Source organism: Aethalodelphis obliquidens, unplaced genomic scaffold, assembly GCF_003676395.1.
Source record: "Aethalodelphis obliquidens isolate GAN/ISIS:26980383/991018 unplaced genomic scaffold, ASM367639v1 scaffold69, whole genome shotgun sequence".
NCBI lineage: Eukaryota > Metazoa > Chordata > Mammalia > Artiodactyla > Delphinidae > Aethalodelphis > Aethalodelphis obliquidens.
The window spans coordinates 3,448,584-3,470,115 of NW_020838013.1; the positions used below are offsets into that span (position 1 = coordinate 3,448,584).

The 21,532-nt window shown below is 52.2% G+C and overlaps 1 protein-coding gene across 1 annotated transcript; it reads left to right on the top strand.

Moving 5' to 3' along the window:
* Positions 1 to 12,609: 12,609 nt before the first annotated feature.
* Positions 12,610 to 20,857, top strand: TSGA10IP (testis specific 10 interacting protein). The gene is made up of 8 exons (XM_027090820.1): positions 12,610 to 12,756; positions 13,631 to 13,764; positions 13,866 to 14,554; positions 14,724 to 14,871; positions 16,990 to 17,160; positions 19,678 to 19,777; positions 19,989 to 20,113; positions 20,740 to 20,857. Exons 1-8 carry the CDS (start codon positions 12,610 to 12,612, stop codon positions 20,819 to 20,821), a joined length of 1,596 nt encoding a protein of 531 aa, XP_026946621.1. The 3' UTR covers positions 20,822 to 20,857.
* The last annotated feature ends 675 nt before the right edge of the window (positions 20,858 to 21,532 follow it).

The window sequence follows — 21,532 nt, forward strand, 5'->3', positions numbered from 1 at the left end:
GGACTTCCTAGTCACGTGAGCCAATAAAAAAATTTTTCTCCCTAGAAGCCAGCTGGCTTTCTGTTACTTGTAACTAAGAGAGCTCTGGCTGGCAAGGACTGTGCATGGGAGGTGCTTCCTGTTGGCCCCGGAGAGGGAGCAAGCGGTTTTCTCCAGCAGCAAGTTGGGCACAGTCCCAGGGAGGGTGAGCTTCTGGGGTCCACGGAGCCGAAGGCCTGCCAAGCCATGCAAGGCACGTGGGTGGGAGACAAAGAGACCCTGGGAGCCCGTTGCTGGGATCTGTCCAAAAGGTGAGATTTTGCACGGAGAGGGTGGGCGATGGCTGGGGAAGGCGAGGAGGCAAGGGTGCAGGGAGCAGCCTCCCTTCATCCAGGAGGTGCAGGTGGGAGTGAGACGCCCAGGAGCCGCTGCCCTGGGTCTCTGCATCCTCAGCCTGTTGACTCAGTCTTGACAGGGTGCTTATGAGTAGAACCTCATTAGTCCCGGATTCAGATCCTGGCTTCTCCACTTATTAACCTTGAACGAGTTCTCAGCTTCTCTGTCTCAGTTCTCTCATCTGTAAAACGGGGCCTAGTTATTACCTGTGTTAGTTATATGTACTAAACTCTATGTACGAGTTATACCTATTAGGGTAAAGGGTTAATGTAACAAACTCAATATGTGTAGGTTGAAATACAATAGAAATGTATTTCTTGCCCACGTAAGGTTCATAACGGGTTTTCTCTGCTCAGTGGGCCGTGCTTCTCCAAGAGGGACTTCTGGGCCCAGGCTCCTTCCATCTTGTGGCCCCACCACCCTCAACTCATGGCTTTCAAAGTCACTGTGGAACGGGGAGTCTCAGCCTGCGGAGGTTTTCCTGGGCCAGGGCTGGAAGTGGTCCCATTGCCTCTGTTTACTTTCCCACTGGACCTGTCACAGGGTCCCACCCGAGGGAGGCTGGGGAAGGTGGTTTAGCCAACCTGGGTGACCAGCCAGCTTCTGCCGCAGGACCTCATGGGCCATTGGGAAGGGCCTGACCCAGCCTTTGACGAGTGTTAGGAGTGTGGCCTCCTGAGGCAGAGCGCAGGGGCCCCAGGGAGACAGTGCTTCTGGCGGGGCCTGGCCTCTGGGTGCCTCCTGGGAATGGGAAAAGATGGCTCTGCCCTGCCCTCTGGGTACCACTGGGCACAGGGAGAGGCAGCCTGTCAGTACCCCATCTGCAGAGCTCTTCCTGGGAACCAGATGATTGTCATTCTTTATTGTCTGTCCACTGGGGAGCCTTGAGCCTGAATGCCTCAGCCCGGCATCAACTGTGCCCCAGGGTGTAAGTGTGACCAGTGTGTGAAAGAGGGAGCAGCTGTGACCTTCATGTGAAGAGTACAGACCCACCCCTCCCTGCCAAGTGGAAAGCCCCCCCTCCACAGCCCATTTAAGGATCCATTCAACAAACGTTTATTAAGCACCCAACATCATCACCCAGCAGGGAAATGAGTTGCCAGCCACCCACCAGAAGACAGAAACTAAGAAGTCTGGGAATTCCCTGGTGCTCCAATGGTTAGGACTCCACGCTGTCACTGCTGCGGGCCCGGGTTCAATCCCTGGGTGGGGAACAAAAGTAAATAAATTAGATAAATAAACAAAAAGCTCTTTTATTAAATAAATAAAATCTGCTACCACCTGTGCTAGGGTAGAGGTGGCGACACCAGAACTCACTGCTGGGGTGAATGGCAGTGGGCGCAACCACCTTAGAAAACGGTTTGGAGGGAAAAAAAGAAGGGACTTTCCTGGTGGCGTGGTGGATAAGACTTCACACTCCCAATGCAGGGGGCCCCGGGTTCGATCCCTGGTCAGGGAACTAGATCCCACATGCATGCCGCAACTAAGAGTTTGCATGCCACAACTAAGGAGCCCTCCTGCCGCAATTAAGACCCTACGCAACCAAATGAATAAATTAAAAAAAAAAGAAGAAAGAGAACACTTTTGCAGATTCTCATCGAGTCTATCAACATACACTTCCGTGTGACACGGCGATGCCACTCCTAGGCATACGGCCACCAAAAGACACGTACAAGAATGTTCATAGCCCCCAACTGGAAACAATCCAAATCCGATCAACAAGAGCATGAATAAATAAATGATAGGATAATATATAATAAAACAGAAACACAAAAGAACAAACCACTGTGACACGCAGTATCAGGACGAATCTTATAGACATTATGTTGTGCAAAAGAAACCTAACAAAAGAGTGAGTGCACGCTATGACATAATTCATTTAAATAAAGTTCAGGGACAGGTGAAACTAACCGATGGTGATGGAAGTCAGTATAACGATTACCTTGGGCTGGGGGCTGATGGGGGTGGTCACTGGGAAGCCTTATGGAAATGTTCCATAGCTTGAACTGGGTGATGGTTATATATAAAAATATACTAAGCTGCACACTTAACGATACACACACCTTTATGATACAACATAAAAACTTTATTTTATCTACATGTCCATTGAGAACCTACTGCACACCAGATACTATTCCAGGTAGTGGTGATTACACGAAGAAAGCGTTTCTTGGAGTTCGTTTCTGATGGAGAGAGACAGACAATAAAGAAGATAAATAGTATGTCAGATGGCGATAACGTGTACTGGGGAAAAGGAAGCATAATAAAGGAGTGGGGAATCCCAGGCAGGACAGGACGGGTGGCCCCAGCCATTCTATGCAGCGTTCAGGGGAGACTGATAAGGTGAGATTTCAGTAGAAAGCCCTATTAAGTGAGGAGTGTGCAGGCCACAGGCTATCGGTGGGGAAAGAGCAGAGGGGACAGTGAGAGCAAAGGCCAGGATTGAGATTTGATCCGCTCAGCTTTCCCTGTGGTCTCCCCCAGCTCCCACGTCCTCATCCACCACCCGGGACCCAGATTCAGGAGGCACCAGCCCTGTACTCAGCCCACCTTGGCTAAGGGGTGTCCTTCTGGCATTGACGGCCCCTCAGGGTCCCAGAAGCTTCGTGGAGGGAGAGAAGGTAGTGGTGTGGGCTCCTCCCCGACACCTGCCCCCCACCCCCGGGGCTGGCACACCTGGAGTCCCCAGGGGCTGGAGGAGGAGGTGAGGGGGAAGGAGGGAGAGATAAGGGGTGGGAGTGACCTCACCCACCGCCCACTGGCCTGGTGGACTGATCTGCAGCGCTGTGTATCTGAGTGCAGCACGACCCAGCGTTGTATCTGAGTCCACTCTCTCGGAGAGGTGTTCCCATCACCTCCCATTTTACAGAGGAGGAGACTGAGGCTCAGGAAGTGGGACGAGTGCCCCGAGTTTGCTCATTGGCACAGAGATGGGCAGGGGCTTGTACACTGGCCTGCCTAGGGGTCCAGAGTGTGGGGAGGTGGAGTTCTGAGGTCCCCCCATTCCTTCTTGGGTGTGGTAAGCTTGTCTCCAGGACGTGGATGGGACCAAGTTCCCACTCTTCTAGGCTATAGGAACTGCGGCAAGGGAGTGACACCTGTGATCCAGGTGCTCCACCAGGGTCCTGGTCCCTCCTCTCCTTGGCAGAGTGTTTGGTGAGAGTGGCAGGTAGCTCTGGACTCTCTCAGGGGGTTCCTTGTAGCTGGGGAGTGGGACAGGACCTGGGCGACACTCACCTCCCATCTCCAGAGTGAGCTTTCTTTATTCTGAAATCATGTCCTTCCTATTTTGTGTGCTTGTGTGTATTCAAATGTTATTTTTAGAAATGGAATAAGCGCTAAGATTTCTGCACCCACCCCAGTAATCAGAAAGCTACAAAGGAAAACGCAGGATCTCACATGAGACCCGTCAGATTGGCAAGAACAGAAAGTCAGATAAGGGAATTCCCTGGCGGTCCAGTGGTTAGGACTCCACGCTTCCAATGCCGGGGCCAATCCCTGGTCGGCGAACTAAGATCCCACAAGCGCCAAAAAAAAAAAAAAAGGAAGAAAGATAAAACTGATGGCTGGTGGGAAGGTGGGTACACAGAAGTCAGGTGCTTCTGGCGTGTTTGAAAGGTCAGTATGATGGCTAAGTGACTTCCGGAAGTTCCACTCGTGGGTAAAACCTCTCCCAAAGAGAAAGACATGCCCTAGGCATGGTTAGAAGTGGTGAAGTATTACAGGCTGCCAAGCTGTCTGTCACTGGGGTGCTGCATGGCAGGTAGCAATGTGGACAAAGCTTCAACATATCAGAAAAACAGAAAAATGTAGAACAAGATCTATAGCACAGCAGTTTTTATGGAAAGTCGAAACACAGACAAGCACAGCAATGCCGTATATTTCTGCCATTTATTCTGTGACCTTGGGCCAGTGACTTAAGCTCTCTGTGCTTCAGTTTCCTCATCTGTAAAGTGGCGACAATAATAGCACCTCTTGGGCTTCCTTGGTAGTGCAGTGGTTAAGAATCTGCCTGCCAAGGTAGAGGACACGGGTTCGAGCCCTGGTCGAAGATACCACATGCTGCGGAGCAACTAAGCCCGTGGGGCACAACTGCTGAGCCTGCGCCCTAGAGCCCGTGAGCCACAGCTACTGAGCCCGCATGCCACAACCACTGAAGCCCACGCACCTAGAACCGGTGCTCTGCAACAAGAGAAGCCACCGCATTGAGAAGCCCCTACTCGCTGCAACTAAAGAAAGCCCGCGTGCAGCAACAAAGACCCAACTCAGCCAAAAATAAAATAAATAAATTTATATATAAAAGAAAATAATAGCACCTCTTTCAGGGACGTATGATGAATAAATGAGACGTGACATATAAAGTGCTTAGCACAGTGCCTAGCACATGGTAAACACTCAATAAATGGTGCCTGTAATTGACACAGATGGAAATCAATGCCTGGAAGGCAGACTGGAAGGACATGCTCTAGACGCACAAGAGTGGGGCACTGTGGGGAGCAAGAATGGGATTGGGGATGGGCTGAAAGGGAAAGTCCATTTTATTTAATTAATGTATTTATTTTGGCCACGCCTCGCGGCTTGCAGGATCTTAGTTCGCCGACCAGGGGTCGAACCTGTGTCCCATGCAGTGGAAGTGTGGAGTCCTAACCACTGGACCACCAAGGAATTCCCAAGCAAAGTCCATTTTAAAGGAAGGCTTTTCAGGACCCTGGTGGTGCCTGAAGTGCTCAAACCAAAGAGATGAACAGCTAAGTCTATGCACGCCATGTTTAAAGCAAAACCAAAAAATATTGTCAATTGTCATCTTCAGAATGGGCCAAACGAATTGATCCTCCTAGACAGTGTCCTATAAGGACAAGTAAACAGTGGCCCTGCAGTGCTCTTGGGGTCATAGGTATTTCCTTCCTTCACTCACTCGACAAATATTTCCTGAGCACCTACTCTGTGCTAGGCACTGCTCTGGGCTCTGGCGAGAAGCGCACAAAAGAAAGAGGTCAACCTGCTCCAATGAACAAATGTGCCAACAACCAATCTGGGTGGGGGGCGCCAGTGAGGCCGGTGTGTGGAAGCAGCAGCCAGCAGGTATGCAGGGACCCTGGCCATTGGAGTCCTCACCCTTCCTTGTTCCTGTGAGGGGCTGGGGTGCTGCCCTTTTTTCCAGCCACTGATTCTCTCCCACCCCTGCCCTGTGCCCAGGGCTGGTTTCACTTTCCCCTTCCCCTAAATTCTCTGAGTTTTGTTTCTGTCTGTGGGTTCCCCGCCCCCGCGCACCACCTTTGTCTGAAGTTACATCTGAAGTAGCAGGGAAGCCGAACAGTTTCGGGGCGGGGGACGGAGGATGAGGTAGGGGCCGGGGCCTCCATTGCTCCTCCAAAGGCCCCACTTCATCACTTACCTGGTCCCATCTCCCCGTCAGGATCCACCTCCCTACCATATTCCAGGGAGCAGAGCCCTCACCCCCACCAAGGAGGCTGGGCTCTGGGCTATACTCCTTGTATGTGTTGTGGTTCTAGCACCACCCCTTACCAGCCTTGTGGCTTTGAGCAGATAACCCCACCTCTCTGTGCCTCAGTTTCCTTAGTATAAAATGGGCCTCATAAAAGCGTTGTTAACAGAGATATTTATAGAGATCTGCTGACCACCTGCTTAGTGCCAGGCTGTGCTAGGTGCTGGCCTTAGGCTGTGAGCAAACCACTTCCTGGTCCCCGTGTACCGGACCCAGTGGAGGCGCGGAGTCCTAACCGCTGGGCCGCCAGGGAATTCCCTTAACCAGTTTTAAGTGAACAGTTCAGTGGCATTAAGTACTGTCACATTGTGCAACCATCACCATTCTCCATCTCCAGGATTTATTTCATCATCCCAGACTGAAACTCTATTCTCATTGAACACCAACTCCCCATTCCCCACTTCCCACAGCCCCTGGTAACCACTGTGCTACTTCCTGTCTCTATGTCATCGACTATTCTAGGCATCGTATATAAGTGGAATCATACAATATTTATCCATATGTGTCTGGTTTATTTCACTTAGCATAAAGTCTTCAAGGTTCATCCATGTTGTAGCATGTGTTAGAATTTCTTTTTAAGGTTGAACACTAGTCTATTAATGTATATACCATATTTTGTTGATTCATTCATCCCTCCACGGACATTTGGGTTGTTTCCTACTTTTTTTTTTTTTTTTTTTTTTTGTGGTACGTGGGCCTCTCACTGTTGTGGCCTCTCCCGTTGCGGAGCACAGGCTCCGGACGCGCAGGCTCAGCAGCCATGGCTCACGGGCCCAGCCACTCCGCGGCATGTGGGATCTTCCCGGACCGGGGCACGAACCCGTGTCCCCTGCACCGGCAGGCGGACTCTCAACCACTGCGCCACCAGGGAAGCCCTTGCTTGTCTTTTGAATATATCCTGGGCAAATAAGTTTGACTAACACTGCCAGGGAGAGAGGTGAATTTAGTTCATTCACCCAACAAATATTTATTGAGCACTTTGGTTGTACCAGACCCTGACAGGGGCTGGGACACAGTAGGGGCTTCGTGGAATCTCTGATGAAGTTTCGTAGATGATGCTGGACACAGGCAGTCTTTCTCATCGGGGGAACAACTCAGATGTCTCCACTTGTGGAAAGAAAGTTACACAGTGTACAGATCGAGGCCCCAGGAGGGAGGGATATTCGTCCATGCTGCCCACTGCCCACCTATGAATGGCTGCAGAAAAGAAGAAATTAACACGTCCCCTCCCCGATGCTGGCCAACCCACGCAAAGCTAATAGCCTTTTTACTTTACTTCCTCACTTGCTCCCCATCTCTGTTCTATAAAAGAAACCGGCATTCAGACCCCGATAAGATGGTTTTTTGGGCACACTAGCCCGTCATCTTCTCAGTCTGCCGGTGTTGTGAATAAAGTCACTACTCCTTGCCTCAAAGAAAAAAAACAAAACAACAACCACCTAAATCAGGGACTTCCCTGGTGGTTCAGTGGTTAAGACTTTGCCTTCCAATGCAGGGGGTGTGGGTTCGATCCCTGGTCAGGGAGCTAAGATCCCACATGCCTCGCAGCCAAAAACAAACAACCAACCCCCCCCCATAAAACAGAAGCAATATTGTAACAAATTCAATAAAGACTTTAAAAAAAATGGTCCACATCAAAAAAAATCTTAAAAAAAAAAAAAAGACCCTGAATCAGCCCCCATCACTTCCTCCCCTCAAAATCTTCTACTGTGAGGCTACTGTGACAATACAAGATGCGCGGGATATAATAAAGGATAATTTGTCTCCCAATGTCCCTCTAAAATTCCAAAGGAAACTTGTCTCTATGCCCTCAGATGAAGTCGTGACTTTCTGTGCCATGTTTCTCCACAGTGCTGGCCAGTTCCCACAGTGGCTCCGCAGCCTTTCTGGAAGTCTCCTGTACCCTTGATCCGCTGGGCTGCCACGACTTCAGGTAGCCCATCTCAAGCTCTCCAGGCAGCTTTCTTGAAACACCTCTCCCCAGATTTGGGATTAGAAGGCAGACCCCAGCCCTAGTCCCTGAGAGGAGTGTTGGGACTCCCTTTCTAAATCAATCTCATCACAAAATTCTCCTTCCAGAATCCACCCTCCCAACCCTTTATAATCTTCAAGTAGACCGGGGGTTTTGCGTGACAAAATGGGTCTTCTAACATCCTCTCACACTTTCCATCATGCTTAGGACCAATCCCAAGACCTTCCCGTGGCCACTGGGCTACATGACCTGACTTCCGAGCCCCCAGAGAATTTAAAATGCCATAATATCAAAGAATATTACAGAAACTGACACAGCAGTGTAAAACAGCTATACTCCAATTTAAAAGAAAAGAATGTTACAAATAATTGTATGTCACCCAAAATAAAAACTTAAAGTGAAGGCCTTTTCAGAAAAGTGTGAAACGCCAAAATTGGTACAAAACTATCAAAAACTTCAATAGATCAATAACCAGTAAAGAAGATTATAATCTAAGACTCCAGTGCCAAAGGTTCCCAGTGGAGCCCACCAGACTTTCAAGGAACAGAGAGATGGTCCTTATCTTATACCAGTTGTTCCAGAAAACAGAGAATGAGAAAAGGCTGCCCACTTCCTCAGGTGACTCCCAAACCAGAAAAGAACAGTATCAGAAAAGGAAAAGTGTAGAGCATTTCACTCTGAACACAGATGTTAGATTATGATCTAATAGCATAAAATAGAGAAGAATGCCCCACCTAGGGGTAGGGAAAGGACTTCTTAAGACATCCAGAATGCAAACCCTCATTCAAAACATTTATGGATCTGAGCACATCAAAATTAAGTATTTCGGGCTCCCCTGGTGGCGCAGTGGTTGAGAGTCCGCCTGCCGATGCAGGGGACGCGGGTTTGTGCCCCGGTCCGGGAAGATCCCACGTGCCGCGGAGCGGCTGGGCCCGTGAGCCATGGCTGCTGAGCCTGCGCGTCCAGAGCCTGTGCTCCACAACGGGAGAGGCCACAGCAGTGAGAGGCCCGAGTACCGCAAAAACAACAACAACAAAAACAAACAAACAAAACAATTAAGTATTTCTGCTCCACAAAGGCCATCAGAGATAATGTTGATAGATAGCTGGTTGCAACCTAGTGAATGAAGAACTCCTGCAAGTTAATAAGAAAAAGCCAAGAAACACAATAGAGAAATGGCCATGAGCAGAAACAAGTACCCCTGAACTGAACTGAACTGAACTGGCCCAAAGGCAAAAAATTAATGAAGATGGGGTCAAAGAAGTAATCAGCACAATTCAGTTAAAATTACAATGAGATACCTTTTTTTTCATTCATTTTATATATACATATATGTATTTTTCTTTTGGCCGCACCGCGTGGCATGTGGAATCTTAGTTCCCTGACCAGGGATCGAAGCTGTGCCCCCTGCATTGGGAGCACGGAATCTTAGTCACTGGATCTCCAGGGAAGTCCCTAAAATTTATTTTTTTATTGAAGTGTAGTTGATTTACAATGTTGTGTTAATTTCTGCTGTACAGCAAAGTGACACAGTTATACACATATATACTTTAAAAAAATATTTATTTATTTATTTGGCTGCATCGGTCCTGGTTGTGGCACGCGGAATCTTCGTTGCAGCATGCAGGATCTGTTGTTAGGGCGCGCGGGCTTCTCTCTAGTTGTGGCACACAGGCTCAGTTGCCCCATGGCACGTGAGATCTTAGTTCCCCCACCAGGGATTGAACCCGCATCCCCTGCATTGGAAGGCAGATTCTTAACCACTAGACCACCAGGGAAGTCCCATATATACATTCTTTCTTGTATTCTTTTCCATTATAGTTTATCCCAGGGAGATACCCTTTTATAACTATCAGGTGAGTAAAAATTCATCAGGTGAATACTGATGTTTGGTGAGGGTGTGGGCCGACAGAACCCCTTATCACTTTTGCAGGCATATAAACTGGTACAACTTCTTTTTCAAGCAATCTAAAAAGAGATATACATTTGTTTCAAGATCCCACACTCTCAATCCTTGGTAAATAAGCCCCAGAAATTCTCGTGCAGATGTACAAAGAGGCATATACAAGGGCGTTGACTGCAGTGTCCTGTGTGGAAACAGAAGTTGGGGGCAACGTTGGCATCCAACCTCAGGGGAATGCATAGTAAAGCGTAATGGAAGCAAACTACAGAACTTTAGGCAACAGTCAGAAACAACAGACAGCTTCTCAAAACGTGGCGTTCAGAGAGAAGAGTAAGGAACAAAAATGAGGTCAACAGCATAATACATTTATATAACCTAAAACCACCAATGCATAAACATGATATTAGATACTTCACAGAGCCATTCCTATTTAAGTGAGATGGGAATGAAGAGCAAAGATAAAGGAGAAAAAAATGCTAAACCAAAACAAGAGATTGACCTTGTATCCATTGGTGATTCTCATACACTGTGAAATAAGGAACATAATCAACTCAGCGCTAACACTAACAAGATGTGCGGCGCAGCCAAAAAGAGAGGGGGTGGGAATCCATTGGAGGGTTTTAAACAAAGGCAGGACAGGCTCCAGTCTTAACAGGATCACTCTGGCTGCTGAGTAGAGAACAGACTTGGGGCAAGAGCAGAAGCTGGGCGCAGGGGCTACTGCAGTGATCCGGATGAGAAGGGGTGGGGGCTTGGGGGAGCGTGCTAATGGTGGTGGAGGGGAGAAGTGGCTGGATTCTGTGTGTATTCTGAAGGCGGCACCAGCAGGGTTTGCTAGTGCTTGGGGTGTGGAGTGTGAAGGAAAGAGAGGAGTCCACAATGACACCAGAATTTTGGCGTGAGCAGCAGGAAGGATGGATGTGGCCTTGACTGAGATGGGGCAGATGGAAAGTCTGAATTTCAACATGTCAAATTAACTAATATGCTTATTCATCATCCAAGTGGAGTTGTCGAATGGGCCATTGGATACGAGTCTGGACTTTGCGGGAGAGGTCAGTCCTGAGATATGTAAACTCGGGCAGACCTGGAAGGTGATAGATGTCTTTTAAGGCCAGCAGACTGGAGGAGCTCACTTGAGGAGTGAGTGTGGCTGGAAAGGTCTGTAGACACCTCGTGAAAATATTTACCTGAGGAGCCCAGACCCGTCCTCTGCCAAGGAAGGAAGTAGCCCAGAGTTTGTCCAAAAAATCAATTCGATGGGGGTCTGGAGGGGACTTGCTCTCTGAAAATGGAGCAGCCCACACACTTGCCCTTCACCTGGGGTCCCACGGGTGACATTCAGCAGAGGAGGTGGATGCGCGGGGCTGGCGGCCCACCAGAAAGAGCAGAGTTGACCTATTTTGAATGGAAAAGATCTTTCCCTGGAGCGTTACTTAGGTTGTTCAGTGAAATGTGCTCATTGCAGAGGTGCTACTGGGATGGAGTCTGCAAGCAGACAGGGGTCCACAGCAACAAAGCTCTGAGCAAAACACGCCCGTAGGGCATCTGCTGGGATTTACTTCCACGAGCAGTCTCACCGGGGCCGCACTGTTGGCTGATTAATAACAACTCTCACCTGGCTGTTGTGACGAGCTGTGGAAATGTTCCATGATGCATGTGTGTATATATTAACTGATTTAATCCTTGCCACAGCCCTAGAAGGTAGACACTGTTATAACCAGCCCCACGTTGCCCATGAGGAAACAGAGAAGGTACGTGACACGTGGAGGGGCTGGGATCTCAACCCCCGTGCTTCCTCTGTTTTTTGGGGTTTTTTTTGGCCATGCCCTGCAGCTTGCGGGATCTTAGTTGCCCCAGCAGGGGTCAAACCCGTGCCCCTGCGGTGGAAGTGCGGAGTCCTAACCACTGGACTGCGGGGAAGTCCCTTTCCTCTGTACTCCTGACCATCGTACTCTGCTGCCTACCAATAGTCATCAGTGATTTTTAGCAGTTTTAACCAACATTTACCGAGTGTGTTGCCTTTGTGATTTCATCGAATCCTTGCAACAAACCTACGGGATGGGCCTCTGATTCCAGTTTGGCAGAGGGGAGAAGTGACTTGCCCAAGGTCACAGACCGGTGAGAGGCTAAGCCATGCTACTCCATCTCCAGGGCCTCAGCTCGGCACCAGGTCCCTATACTGCTGGTCACAGTGGTCAGCTCCCGGCATCTCACGGGGATTTACCGTGTCAAGGCTTTTTGGCGATGCTTAGAACTTTGGAATGAGAGCTGCATGTTCTTCCTCCAGAGCCTCCTCAGTGCTCTGGTTTGCCTGCTGCCTTGTTCCTGGACGTGGTATTCAACTTCCTGGCCTTTCCTGTCCTGTCAGGGCCTCGGAGGGTAAGTGGTTTGAACAAGATCTTGTTGTGAGGGTTCAGTTTGCCCCTTACATGGCCTCAGCAGGGGCTGAGGGGCAGCAAGGAGGCAGGCAGAGGGAGAGGGACACGGCAGGCACCGTCTGCCATCTTCGTAGGGTGTGAGGACCCTTTGAGATGGAGAGTCCTGAGACCCCTTTGATAAATAGATGGTGAAACACAGGCTGAGCAAGGGCAGGGGGGAATTGTACTCGGTCAACGGGGAGTCCTGCAGAGTCAGGAGCAGAGGCAGGCCTTGGCCCTGGATCTCTGGACTCCCAGGCCTGGACTCTTTCTCAGCATCCTGCCCAACTCTCCCCTCCGGAAGGAAGTAGGACTTATATATATACCTTTCCTGGCCTGCTTTTGCCAGAGCCCTTGAGACTGGCTGAGGACTGGTTGCCATAGAGACGGTCGGACAGGGAGTTCCAAGGTTGGCAGATGTGGGGCGGGGCGGGGGATGGGACAAGACACCAACATGCTAAACGCCCACCAACAGTTGGTAAGGACCGCATCGGGGAGACCAGGGCAAGACACACCACAGCAGGCTCCAGGGACGGTCCCATGTCTGCTCAAGCTTCTCTCAAGCATCCCCCAAGCTGAGCAGGTGAGGGGGGCTCCTTGGGGGGATAGCCAACGGCCCAGAGGCAGGTTGGCTCTCTGGGGTGGGGAGGCTAGGGCTGAGGGAAGCCCTTGAGAAGCCACGAGACTGGAGCTGAGGCCCAGGTGAGAGTCAGGGAGGCCCCAGGCGGGCAGGGACTACAGGGAGGCCTGCAGGATGTCGGATGAAGAAAAGGATGATGCCCAGGGATGACTCCCAGACTTCTGATGGAGCAACTTCTGCAACACTGCGGGAGGATCAGGATTTCGGGAAAGACAATGCGTTTTTTCCCACTTTGGCTTAGTAAGTCCAGGGCCCTGTGGGGCATTCAGAAGAGCTATCCGGAGCCCAGAGGCAGTACAGTGCAATGGTGACAAATCTGGGCTCTGGAGACAGACTCAACACACTCAGGTCCTGGCTCCACTTACCGGCTGTGTGACCTTAGCCAAGTGATTTCACCTGTCTGAGCCCCAGTGTTCTCATCTGCATGACAGGGGTGATAGCGAATATCTACCTCATGGATCCTTGGGAAGGTTAAACGAGTTAATACTTGAAAGTCCTGAGCACCCAGTAGATGCTCAGTAAATAGCAGTTGTTGCTATTTTAATATTAATAATTCAGGTCATGATCAGTCAGTTTCAGTGGTAACAAGGGCCCAGAGGGGCCAGCCTGACAGAAAAGAATGGTCCTGGGACTTCCCTGGCGGTCCAGTGGTTAAGACTCCGAGCTTCCACTGCATGGGGTGTGGGTTCGATCCCTGGTCAGGGAACTAAGATCCCACATGCCGTGTGGCACGGCCATAAAACAAACAAACAAAAGAACAGGAGGGTCCCCTGGGGGAGCTACTCAGAGCTGGGCCTCCTCTCCTGTCTTTGCCCAGGGGAGTCTTGGGAGCAGTGATGGTGTAATTCAGGGCCAGCAGCAGAGGTCTGTGAGCGCGGGGCAGATGGCAAAGAAGGACCGGAGGCCCAGGGACCGGAACAAGAAGGGGCAAGGCTCTGCTGAGGCTGAGGAGTAAGCAGCTGCGGAGGGGCCGGGGGGCTGCTGGGTGCCAGGCCCCAGTTGGGGCCAGCGCACAGACCCTGACCCCTGCCCCTTGCCCTCTCCCTCCTCAGTCTGGTCCCCTCTCCTCCTCGGAAACCCTCCTTCCCCTTCCAGTGGGTCTGGGAGAGCTTCACCACAGATGGCCGGGCTCTGCTTCAGCCGGGCTCCGCCTCGGCCCCTGGCCACCAAGCCCTGCCCTTGCCCCCAGCGGTCCATCGGCACAAGTCCAGGCGCAAGTCCACGGCCAACAACCCAGAGGCCCGTGGCTCCTGCTGGAAGACAGAGGCGCCAGATCCGGAGAGGAGACAGCAGCTCAGGGCCTGTAGATGCATTCCCATCCCTCCTGGCAAAGCGGAGGGCCAAGAGCCGGAGCTGCCTGGGAAGAGCTCAGGATCGGGGCCGGAGGCCGAGCCAGAAGGCCTGGGCGCTGAGGTGGCCGAGAGGGCTCTGAGCCCCGGGGAACCGCCCCAGCTCCCCAGAAGGGGGTCGATCTTGGAGGAGGAGCCATTTGCCGAGGCCACAGACGAGGCCGAGGAGGGGGAGCACAGGGTCCCCCAGAGAAGGAGGGCTAGTTCTCCAAGAAAGGGGTGGAATTCTGGCGAGGAGGCCTGGGACGGGAGTGAACTGCAGAGCCAGGGGAGTGGCTCTGGCTCCAACAACCTCCGAGGACCACAGAGGAGGAGGCCAAGGGCCAGGGAGCTGGAGGGGCCGAGGAACCTGGAGAAGCTGCAGAGGCAGCTGCAGCAGGACTTGGACTGTGGTGAGCGTGGGACTCAAGGCCCGGGTTCCCCCACGAAGCCGCACAGTGCGGAGAGGGGCTGGAGCCAGCCACCTGGCTGGGCTGGGCTGGGCTGCGCTCCAGGTGCGGGGAGGGATTGCCCAAGGGGCCAGGAGAGACGGCAGTGCCTGATTTGTCCCTCTGTGCACAGATCCCGAAAAGCTGCCCTGGGAGCCATCGCGGGCTGCTGTTCAGGCCTCCCGCTGGAACAGGAAGGCCCATGCCTTGGGAGCTGATGAGACTTGCCTGTTTGCACACTTCCCTAACCGCACCTTCCACAAACGACAGGAGGCCACCAGGTGAGGTGGAGACGAAGAAGGGTGGGAGCAAAGCACAGGGACTAGTTCTTCAGGAGACAGTCATTCATCCTCTCATTCATTCCTTTATTTATCCATTCACCAGTCTTTCTGATCATCCAACCATCTGTCCATCCATCCACCATCCACCATCCATCCATCCATCCATCCACCATCCATGCATACATCTGTCTGCTTGGCCAACTGTTTATTGACACAAGCCAGTTTTCATTCACTTCCCATCTTCTAGCCATTCATTAATTTATTAGCTAAGTGATTAATGCGACATATATCAGGTATCTGCTCATGGGTCCTCAGGATATAAAGGTAAAAAGACTTGGTTTCAGCCCTAAGAAGCTCAAGGTCGGCTGGAAAAGGAGACAGATGGGCAAAACAGCGACAATGGCAGAAGAGTTAGATCATTACTATACTTAGGGCTTGAACGAGAGACAGTGGGAGCAGAGGGGAAGACAGATGGGGGCTGTTGACAGTGTCTAGGTGAGGGTTGATGAGGGCTTGGACCGGGTGGCCATGTGAGTAAAGAGACGGGGATTTATTTAAAAGATATTTGGAGGCTGGCTCAGTGGGCCTCGGTGACAAGTTAGAAGTGGTAGGTGAGAACCCATTCAGCATCCTGATAGCACCCTTCAAGTCTTATCCTGTTATCCTTCCTTGAGACCTTTCCATGCTTCCCAGTGCCCTTAGGACAAAGCCCAGATTCCTTGGTAAGGTGTTGGGCTGTCTGTCCATCCCTTTGTACAGATTGAGGGCTCCTCCACGGACAGTGTCAGCTCTTTTTTTTTTTTAATATTTATTTTATTCATTTATTATGTTTTTGGCTGCATTGGGTCTTAGTTGCGGCATGTGGGATCTTCTGTTGTGGCACGTGGGCTGCTCTCTAGTTGTGGTGTGAGGGTTTTCTCTCTCTAGCTGTGGCGTGCTGGCTCCAGAGAGTGTGGGCTCTGTAGTTTGTGGCACGCAGGCTCTCTAGTTGAGGCGCCTGGGCTCAGTAGTTGTGGCACGCGGGCTTAGTTGCCCTGCAGCATGTGGGATCTTAGTTCCCCAACCAGGGATCTAACCCGCGTCCCCTGCATTGGAAGGCAGATTCTTTATCACTGGACCACCAGGGAAGTCCTGGTGCCAGATCTTTTTGATCACAGCCCCCGTCTGGCACCCTAAAAGGACCTGGCACATAGTTGGTGCTCAATAAACATGTGCTGAGTGTATGTCTGCCTATCTGTCCATCTTTCTATCTGACCATGATTCAGTTGTGCATGAACTCATCAATACTGAGTTTCTGTCTGTGTCAGGCACTGTGCTAGGTGCTGGCACTGTGCTAGGTGCTGGGGATACATTGGTGGTGCAGAGGACAGACAAAGGATCCTGCTCTCATGAGGCTCACATTCTACTTGGGAAGGAGGATAGTTGATAAAGAAATGAACAGAATGTATAGCTAGAGATAGAAAGTCCCTGGGAGGTAGATGGGGTGCTGAGGTCTCATTTTCTCTGACCTTTGAGCAAAGACCTGATTGACCGGAGGAACTGACCATCACATCTGGGGGAAGAATGTTCCAGGTGGATCTAGGCGCTGTCTATTCAACCGTCCACACCATCCATCCATCCTTCCATCCACCCACTGATCACCATTTGTTTCTTTTTCCCATCCATTCATCCGTCTGTCCCTCAAACCCGTAAGCATTACCCTAGCTCCTACCAGATATAGGGGTCAGAGAGAAAAAAAGATCTGGGCCCTCCCCTCAAGGAGAGCTGCTTTGCAAGGGGAAGTTGGCGATACAGGTGAGGTCATGGGTGTGTGTGCTGAGCTCCACAAGGCTAAGGACTGTCCGAGTTGGGGTACACCCCTGGCTGGAGTAGGCAGGAAGCTTCCAGGAAGCGTAGGGAAAGACCTTGAGCTAGGCCTGAGGGCTGAGCCCCCAGAGTCAGCCTGCATCCTGTCCAACTTCCACAACAAACCCCATTCCCCAGGCCCCTGGATCTCTGGGCTGCAGCAGTCCCTCCCTCCAGGCCCCCATACGCCCCTACCTGCCCCTGGCCCTCCATGAGGCTCCTGGTTCCCTGCAGACTTCTCCCACCCCTCTTCCTTTCCTCTCCCCACCCAAGAAACCGGCTGCAGGCCTGGGAGCAGCAGCAGCAGGAGAAGCGGCAGCAGGCCGAGCTGCGGCGGGCCCGGGAGCAGCGGCTACAGCAGCGGCTGGCTCAGTGCCTGGCAGCCTACATACCCAGAGGGAGCCGGGGGCCGGGGGCCGCCCAGCGCAAGCTGGAGGAGCTAAGGTAGGCCGGAGCTGCGGGGGGCCTGGAGGGGAGAGGGCAGGGAGGCGGTGCTGGGTGTCAGACCAAAGGACCAAGGGGAACCTGCCCTCACCTTCCCACGGGCTGAGCTTCCAGGGCCAGCCTCCCCACCAGGTGGGCAGGTCGGGCCGCTTTACAGATGAAGACACTGAGGCCTGTGAGGAGAAGGGGCTGGGCCAGGATCACCTTGTTAATAATAACAATTCCTGCAGCTGTCGAAGGCTGAAGTTTAAAATGTTCTTCTTGCATTATCACACTTTCAAATCTTGTTTTCTGATTTCAAATGCCAGGCGTGCTTACTATAAAAATTCAAATATTACAGAAATAGTTCATGGAGAATGTGAATAGTGCCTGTGATCCGGCTCCTGGAAACAGCCATTGTTCGTGGTCAGGGGAAGAGTCATCTGTTTCATTTTCTTCCTATATTTTGATCATAAAAAAGCAAATTCATATTTAAAAGCAACTCTTTCTTAGACTCATAAGAGGAGAGTGAAGTAGGTATCATCAGCACTCCCATAATTTTACAGATGAGGAAAGTCAGGCTTCAAGAGCTTAAATAATTTGTCAAAGGTCACAACAGAGGGGCAAAGCTGGGATTCCAACCCAGGCAGCCATTCATCTGCCCTGCTATGCTGCCTCGGAGAGCTCAAATGCCCAATCTTCAGATAAAGTGCACCAGGATCTTCCCCCCAAAGCCCAAGCTAGGGAAGGAGATAACTCAAGTAAATATGATGACCGATGCCCTTGACACTGCGGACCTACGGGGTGCAGCTGGCACCAAGGCAGCCCTTTCATCCAGGGAGAAGCGCTAGGGCAAGGTGAGTTGGGCGCTGCTGAGAGACTACAGGGTTCCTGCCCTGCGATGGGGCCCCTGAGGACTCAGGGGGGCTCTGATCACCTACTCTTTGAGGCTCAGCCTCATCACTCCCAACTTTACAGATGAGGAAACCAAGACTCGAGAGGTCGCGTGTACTTTAAAGGAATCCTTGGCCAGTGATCGGGGAGATGCCTTCTCCCTGCCGGACCTCAAGTTCATTGTTTCTTCACACGGCAGGAAGTGGAAGGCCAGACTCCAGTGGCAGATGTCAGTGAGAGGAGCGTTCCAAACGCACTCCTTTCATTTTCGACTGGGGAGAGGATATTTCCCACGGGGTGTCTCAGCCCTTCCAGCACATAATCTTTGCTCTGAGCTTCATGGGAGACTCTGCCCTTCCCGGGAGGGTGGGCACAGAAGATATCTCCCTGTGGTAGGGAAGCTCCGTACTTTACTTTTATTCTGAGACAGGGCTGACATCCACTGACATCACTTCCTTTCTCGCTTAGAGCTCCAAGACATGGGCTTCCTCTCAATTCTAACAGAAATAGCATCAAGAACCAAGCAGGAAAAATGTACACAACCTCACGGGCAAGACCGAGACTGAATGCAGCTCATGCTTCCCCCACTCCCCACTCCTTGTAACTGCTGTAAAATCCCCTCTTGAACAGTGAAGACTTCTCTTTGCAGTGACTTCTGTTCCTGGCCATGGTTTTCAAGTCCATCTTTTTCTCGAACGGAGGAAGTTTCCTTCTCTGGCACATAGCCAAGGAGCCTGGCCCAGCAAGCCAGTGTTTTCCACAGGGCTCAGCATACTTGCTGGAAGTCCCAGCATGAGTTTTGGAGTCTTGTGTGCCTCTCCCCTCCCGTTCTGTCTGTGGGTGCTGCCACCATGCCCTTCGGCCTCTCTCGTGTGCTCTGCAGAAGGATGCCCGGTCCCGTGTGTGGTGTAGCCAGAGGGCCCCTCACTGCCAGGATGCACGGCTTGCGAGCAGACAGATTTCCGACAAGCGCACAGACTGGGTTTTTGTAAATGGGATTGTGCTTCTCCAGTGGAACCTAGATCTTTCTGGGATGTGTTCTTTCATTTGCAATACATTTCTTAAGTTCCTCTGTCCCATTTTCTAAACTATCGGCTTATAAGAACCACAGAGAATGCTGGCAAGCTTGTCCCATTCGGGCTATAGCACAGAGAAGAAAACTGAACCCAGAGCCCAGACTGGGATTTTGCCCAAAGCCACAGCCAACAGTCACAGTGTCTCCTCACAGGCAGAGTGTGAGAGGGTGCAGGGGTGGATGCAGAGAGGGGAGGGCTGTGCATGCAGATGTCCAGTTGCTCAAAGTCAGTGCTGGCCCCTCTCCCTTGGTGACGGCTAGGAGGAGGGGCAAGCCTGGCACCGCCTGCAGACCTGGGTTCAGCGCTCAGTCCCTCACTTCCCAGCTGTGCAACCTTGGACAAGTCCCTTGACCCTCCTGAGCCTCAGGCGTGTCATGGGTAAAATGGGACAGATGATTCCCGCCCCACTGACCTCAGGAGAAATCCAGGGCAAGGATGGAAATCAAATGGTTTTGTAAAGCTAAGGGCAGGAGGACAGAAACCGAAAGTTCTTAATGAGGACAAGTGGGCTCAGGAGGGGGCCGGCTCATGTCCACAGTTAGCCACCCAGAGGCCCGTCTCCCCGCAGGCGCCAGGAGCGACAGCGCTTTGCTGAGTACCAGGCAGAGTTGCAAGGTATCCAGCAGCGGGTGCAGGCCCGGCCCTACCTGTTCCAGCAGGCCATGCAGGTGAGGCTAGCACCTGGGCAAGCACGTGGCTCCCCAAGACCAGAGCTTCTCACTGGCCGAGTGGGTGGGGAGATGAGGTGGGCGTGGGCCCCCTTAGCGGGACCCCTGGGCTGCTGCCCATCTGGAAGCCCTGGGACCCCCTCGGTAAGCAGAGGCTCACTGTGTCCTCAGCAGCCCAGGTGAGAGAGGAACCCCGCTTCTCTCTCCTCAGGCCAATGCCCGGCTCACTGTGACCCGGCGCTTCTCCCAGGTGCTGTCGGCACTGGGACTGGACGAGGAGCGGCTGCTGGCTGAGGCAGGAAAGGGGGATACGGAGGGCACCCCCAGGAAACCCAGGTGAGGCCCAGCTGTGGGGAGGAAGGGCATGGTCACCAGCACTCTGCCCTGCAGGGCCTCATCCACCTGTCACCCTGCCCTGGGGAAAGGCCGAGGGGACTCCTTGAGCAGCCAAATGGATCTACCGTGAGTTCAGTCCTGCCCCGTCCACCCTCTGGCCTGGAGGACTCTGTCTAGCTTTCGCAGTCAGCAGGGCCTTCCCCAGGCGCTGTCCTCCATGTCACCCAAGGAAGGCGGGGCCAGGGTTATTTTCCCCACTTCCGATGAGGAAACTAAGGACCCCAGGGGTAGGGTCTTGCCCAAGGACACAGGAATGAATAAGCAGCAGAGCCTATCTGGGAACCTGCAGCCACCTGACTGGCCACACATCAAACCCCCACTGTGGGCTGGTGCCACGCTGGTCACTCCACCTACCCTTATGCTTTAGAACAACTTGGTGCAGAGCAGGGGTTATGAGGCTTGAGGAGGGGAAGTCACTTGCTCAGGGTCACACAGCATAGGAGCCAGATTTGAATCCACAACATCTGTGATGATGGCCTTTCCCCTTCTACAGCCCAGGTCTCCTTGGTTATGGGGGTGGGGAGCTGCACAGCCCAATGGCCTCTATCTGTGTCTTTATCTTTAAGGAGCCACAGGTCAGTGGGAGTGAGAACGGAGCACTCTTCTCAAGAGTCCCCCAAAGAAAGAACCCACTGGCAGCCAGCCTGACAAGCACTCCGCCCCAAGCCCAGACCGAGAGTCCAGTCCCTGAGATAAAAATTAAATGCTTTGTGGAATATACAGCGTGGGATTCCTGGTGGTAGTGGAAAGAGGCTGCAGGTTGGGAGTAGGTGGTGGCAGGTGGGTATGCAGCGCTCTTGGCTGGGTTCCCAGGACGAGGAACTCTGGCTGTTCTGGCTGCCCCCTCCCAGCACACACGGCTCTGCCTCTGCCCTGAGGACTGAGTGGGGCATCTCCAAGAGCGAGAGCTGCAACTCCTAAAAATGCTGGGTGCTGGAATTCAAGAGTGAATAGGACACAATGGCTTCCGCCTTTGGGAACTCCCAGTCCTGTGGGGGAGGGGGTCGGACCATTAAAGGGGCGCACGGTGTAACAAACGGGCCGCCAGAACGAGCAACTGTGAGGCGGGGGTGTCAGGAGGGATTGTGTGGTCTGAGCTTTCACATTTAAGCAACTTCAGGTTAGAGCCCCTCTCCTCAAGGGGGAAAAAAACCCCTCAAACACACGGACATGCCAAATTTTACATTCAATTTCAGGGGACTCAGACACCCAGAAGTTCATCTCGACCTCCGTAGCAGTCACAGGGCGCAGGTTAAAAAATCCGATCCAAGGAACGGGGGAAGGCAGCGTTTGCAGACAGTACTAGTTGTAGGGATTGGGAGGAGGCTGGAATGTGGAGCTGGGGGGGGTCTCAGGAGA

What these genes read in the sequence shown, in the direction of transcription:
- TSGA10IP (XM_027090820.1), top strand. Translation starts at nt 12,610, where the DNA reads ATGGGACAAGACACCAACATGCTAAACGCCCACCAACAGTTGGTAAGG. An exon ending in CGCAAGCTGGAGGAGCTAAG is followed by an intron (nt 17,161 to 19,677) that starts GTAGGCCGGAGC and finishes GTCTCCCCGCAG; the next exon opens with GCGCCAGGAGCGACAGCGCT. An exon ending in TGTTCCAGCAGGCCATGCAG is followed by an intron (nt 19,778 to 19,988) that starts GTGAGGCTAGCA and finishes CTCTCTCCTCAG; the next exon opens with GCCAATGCCCGGCTCACTGT.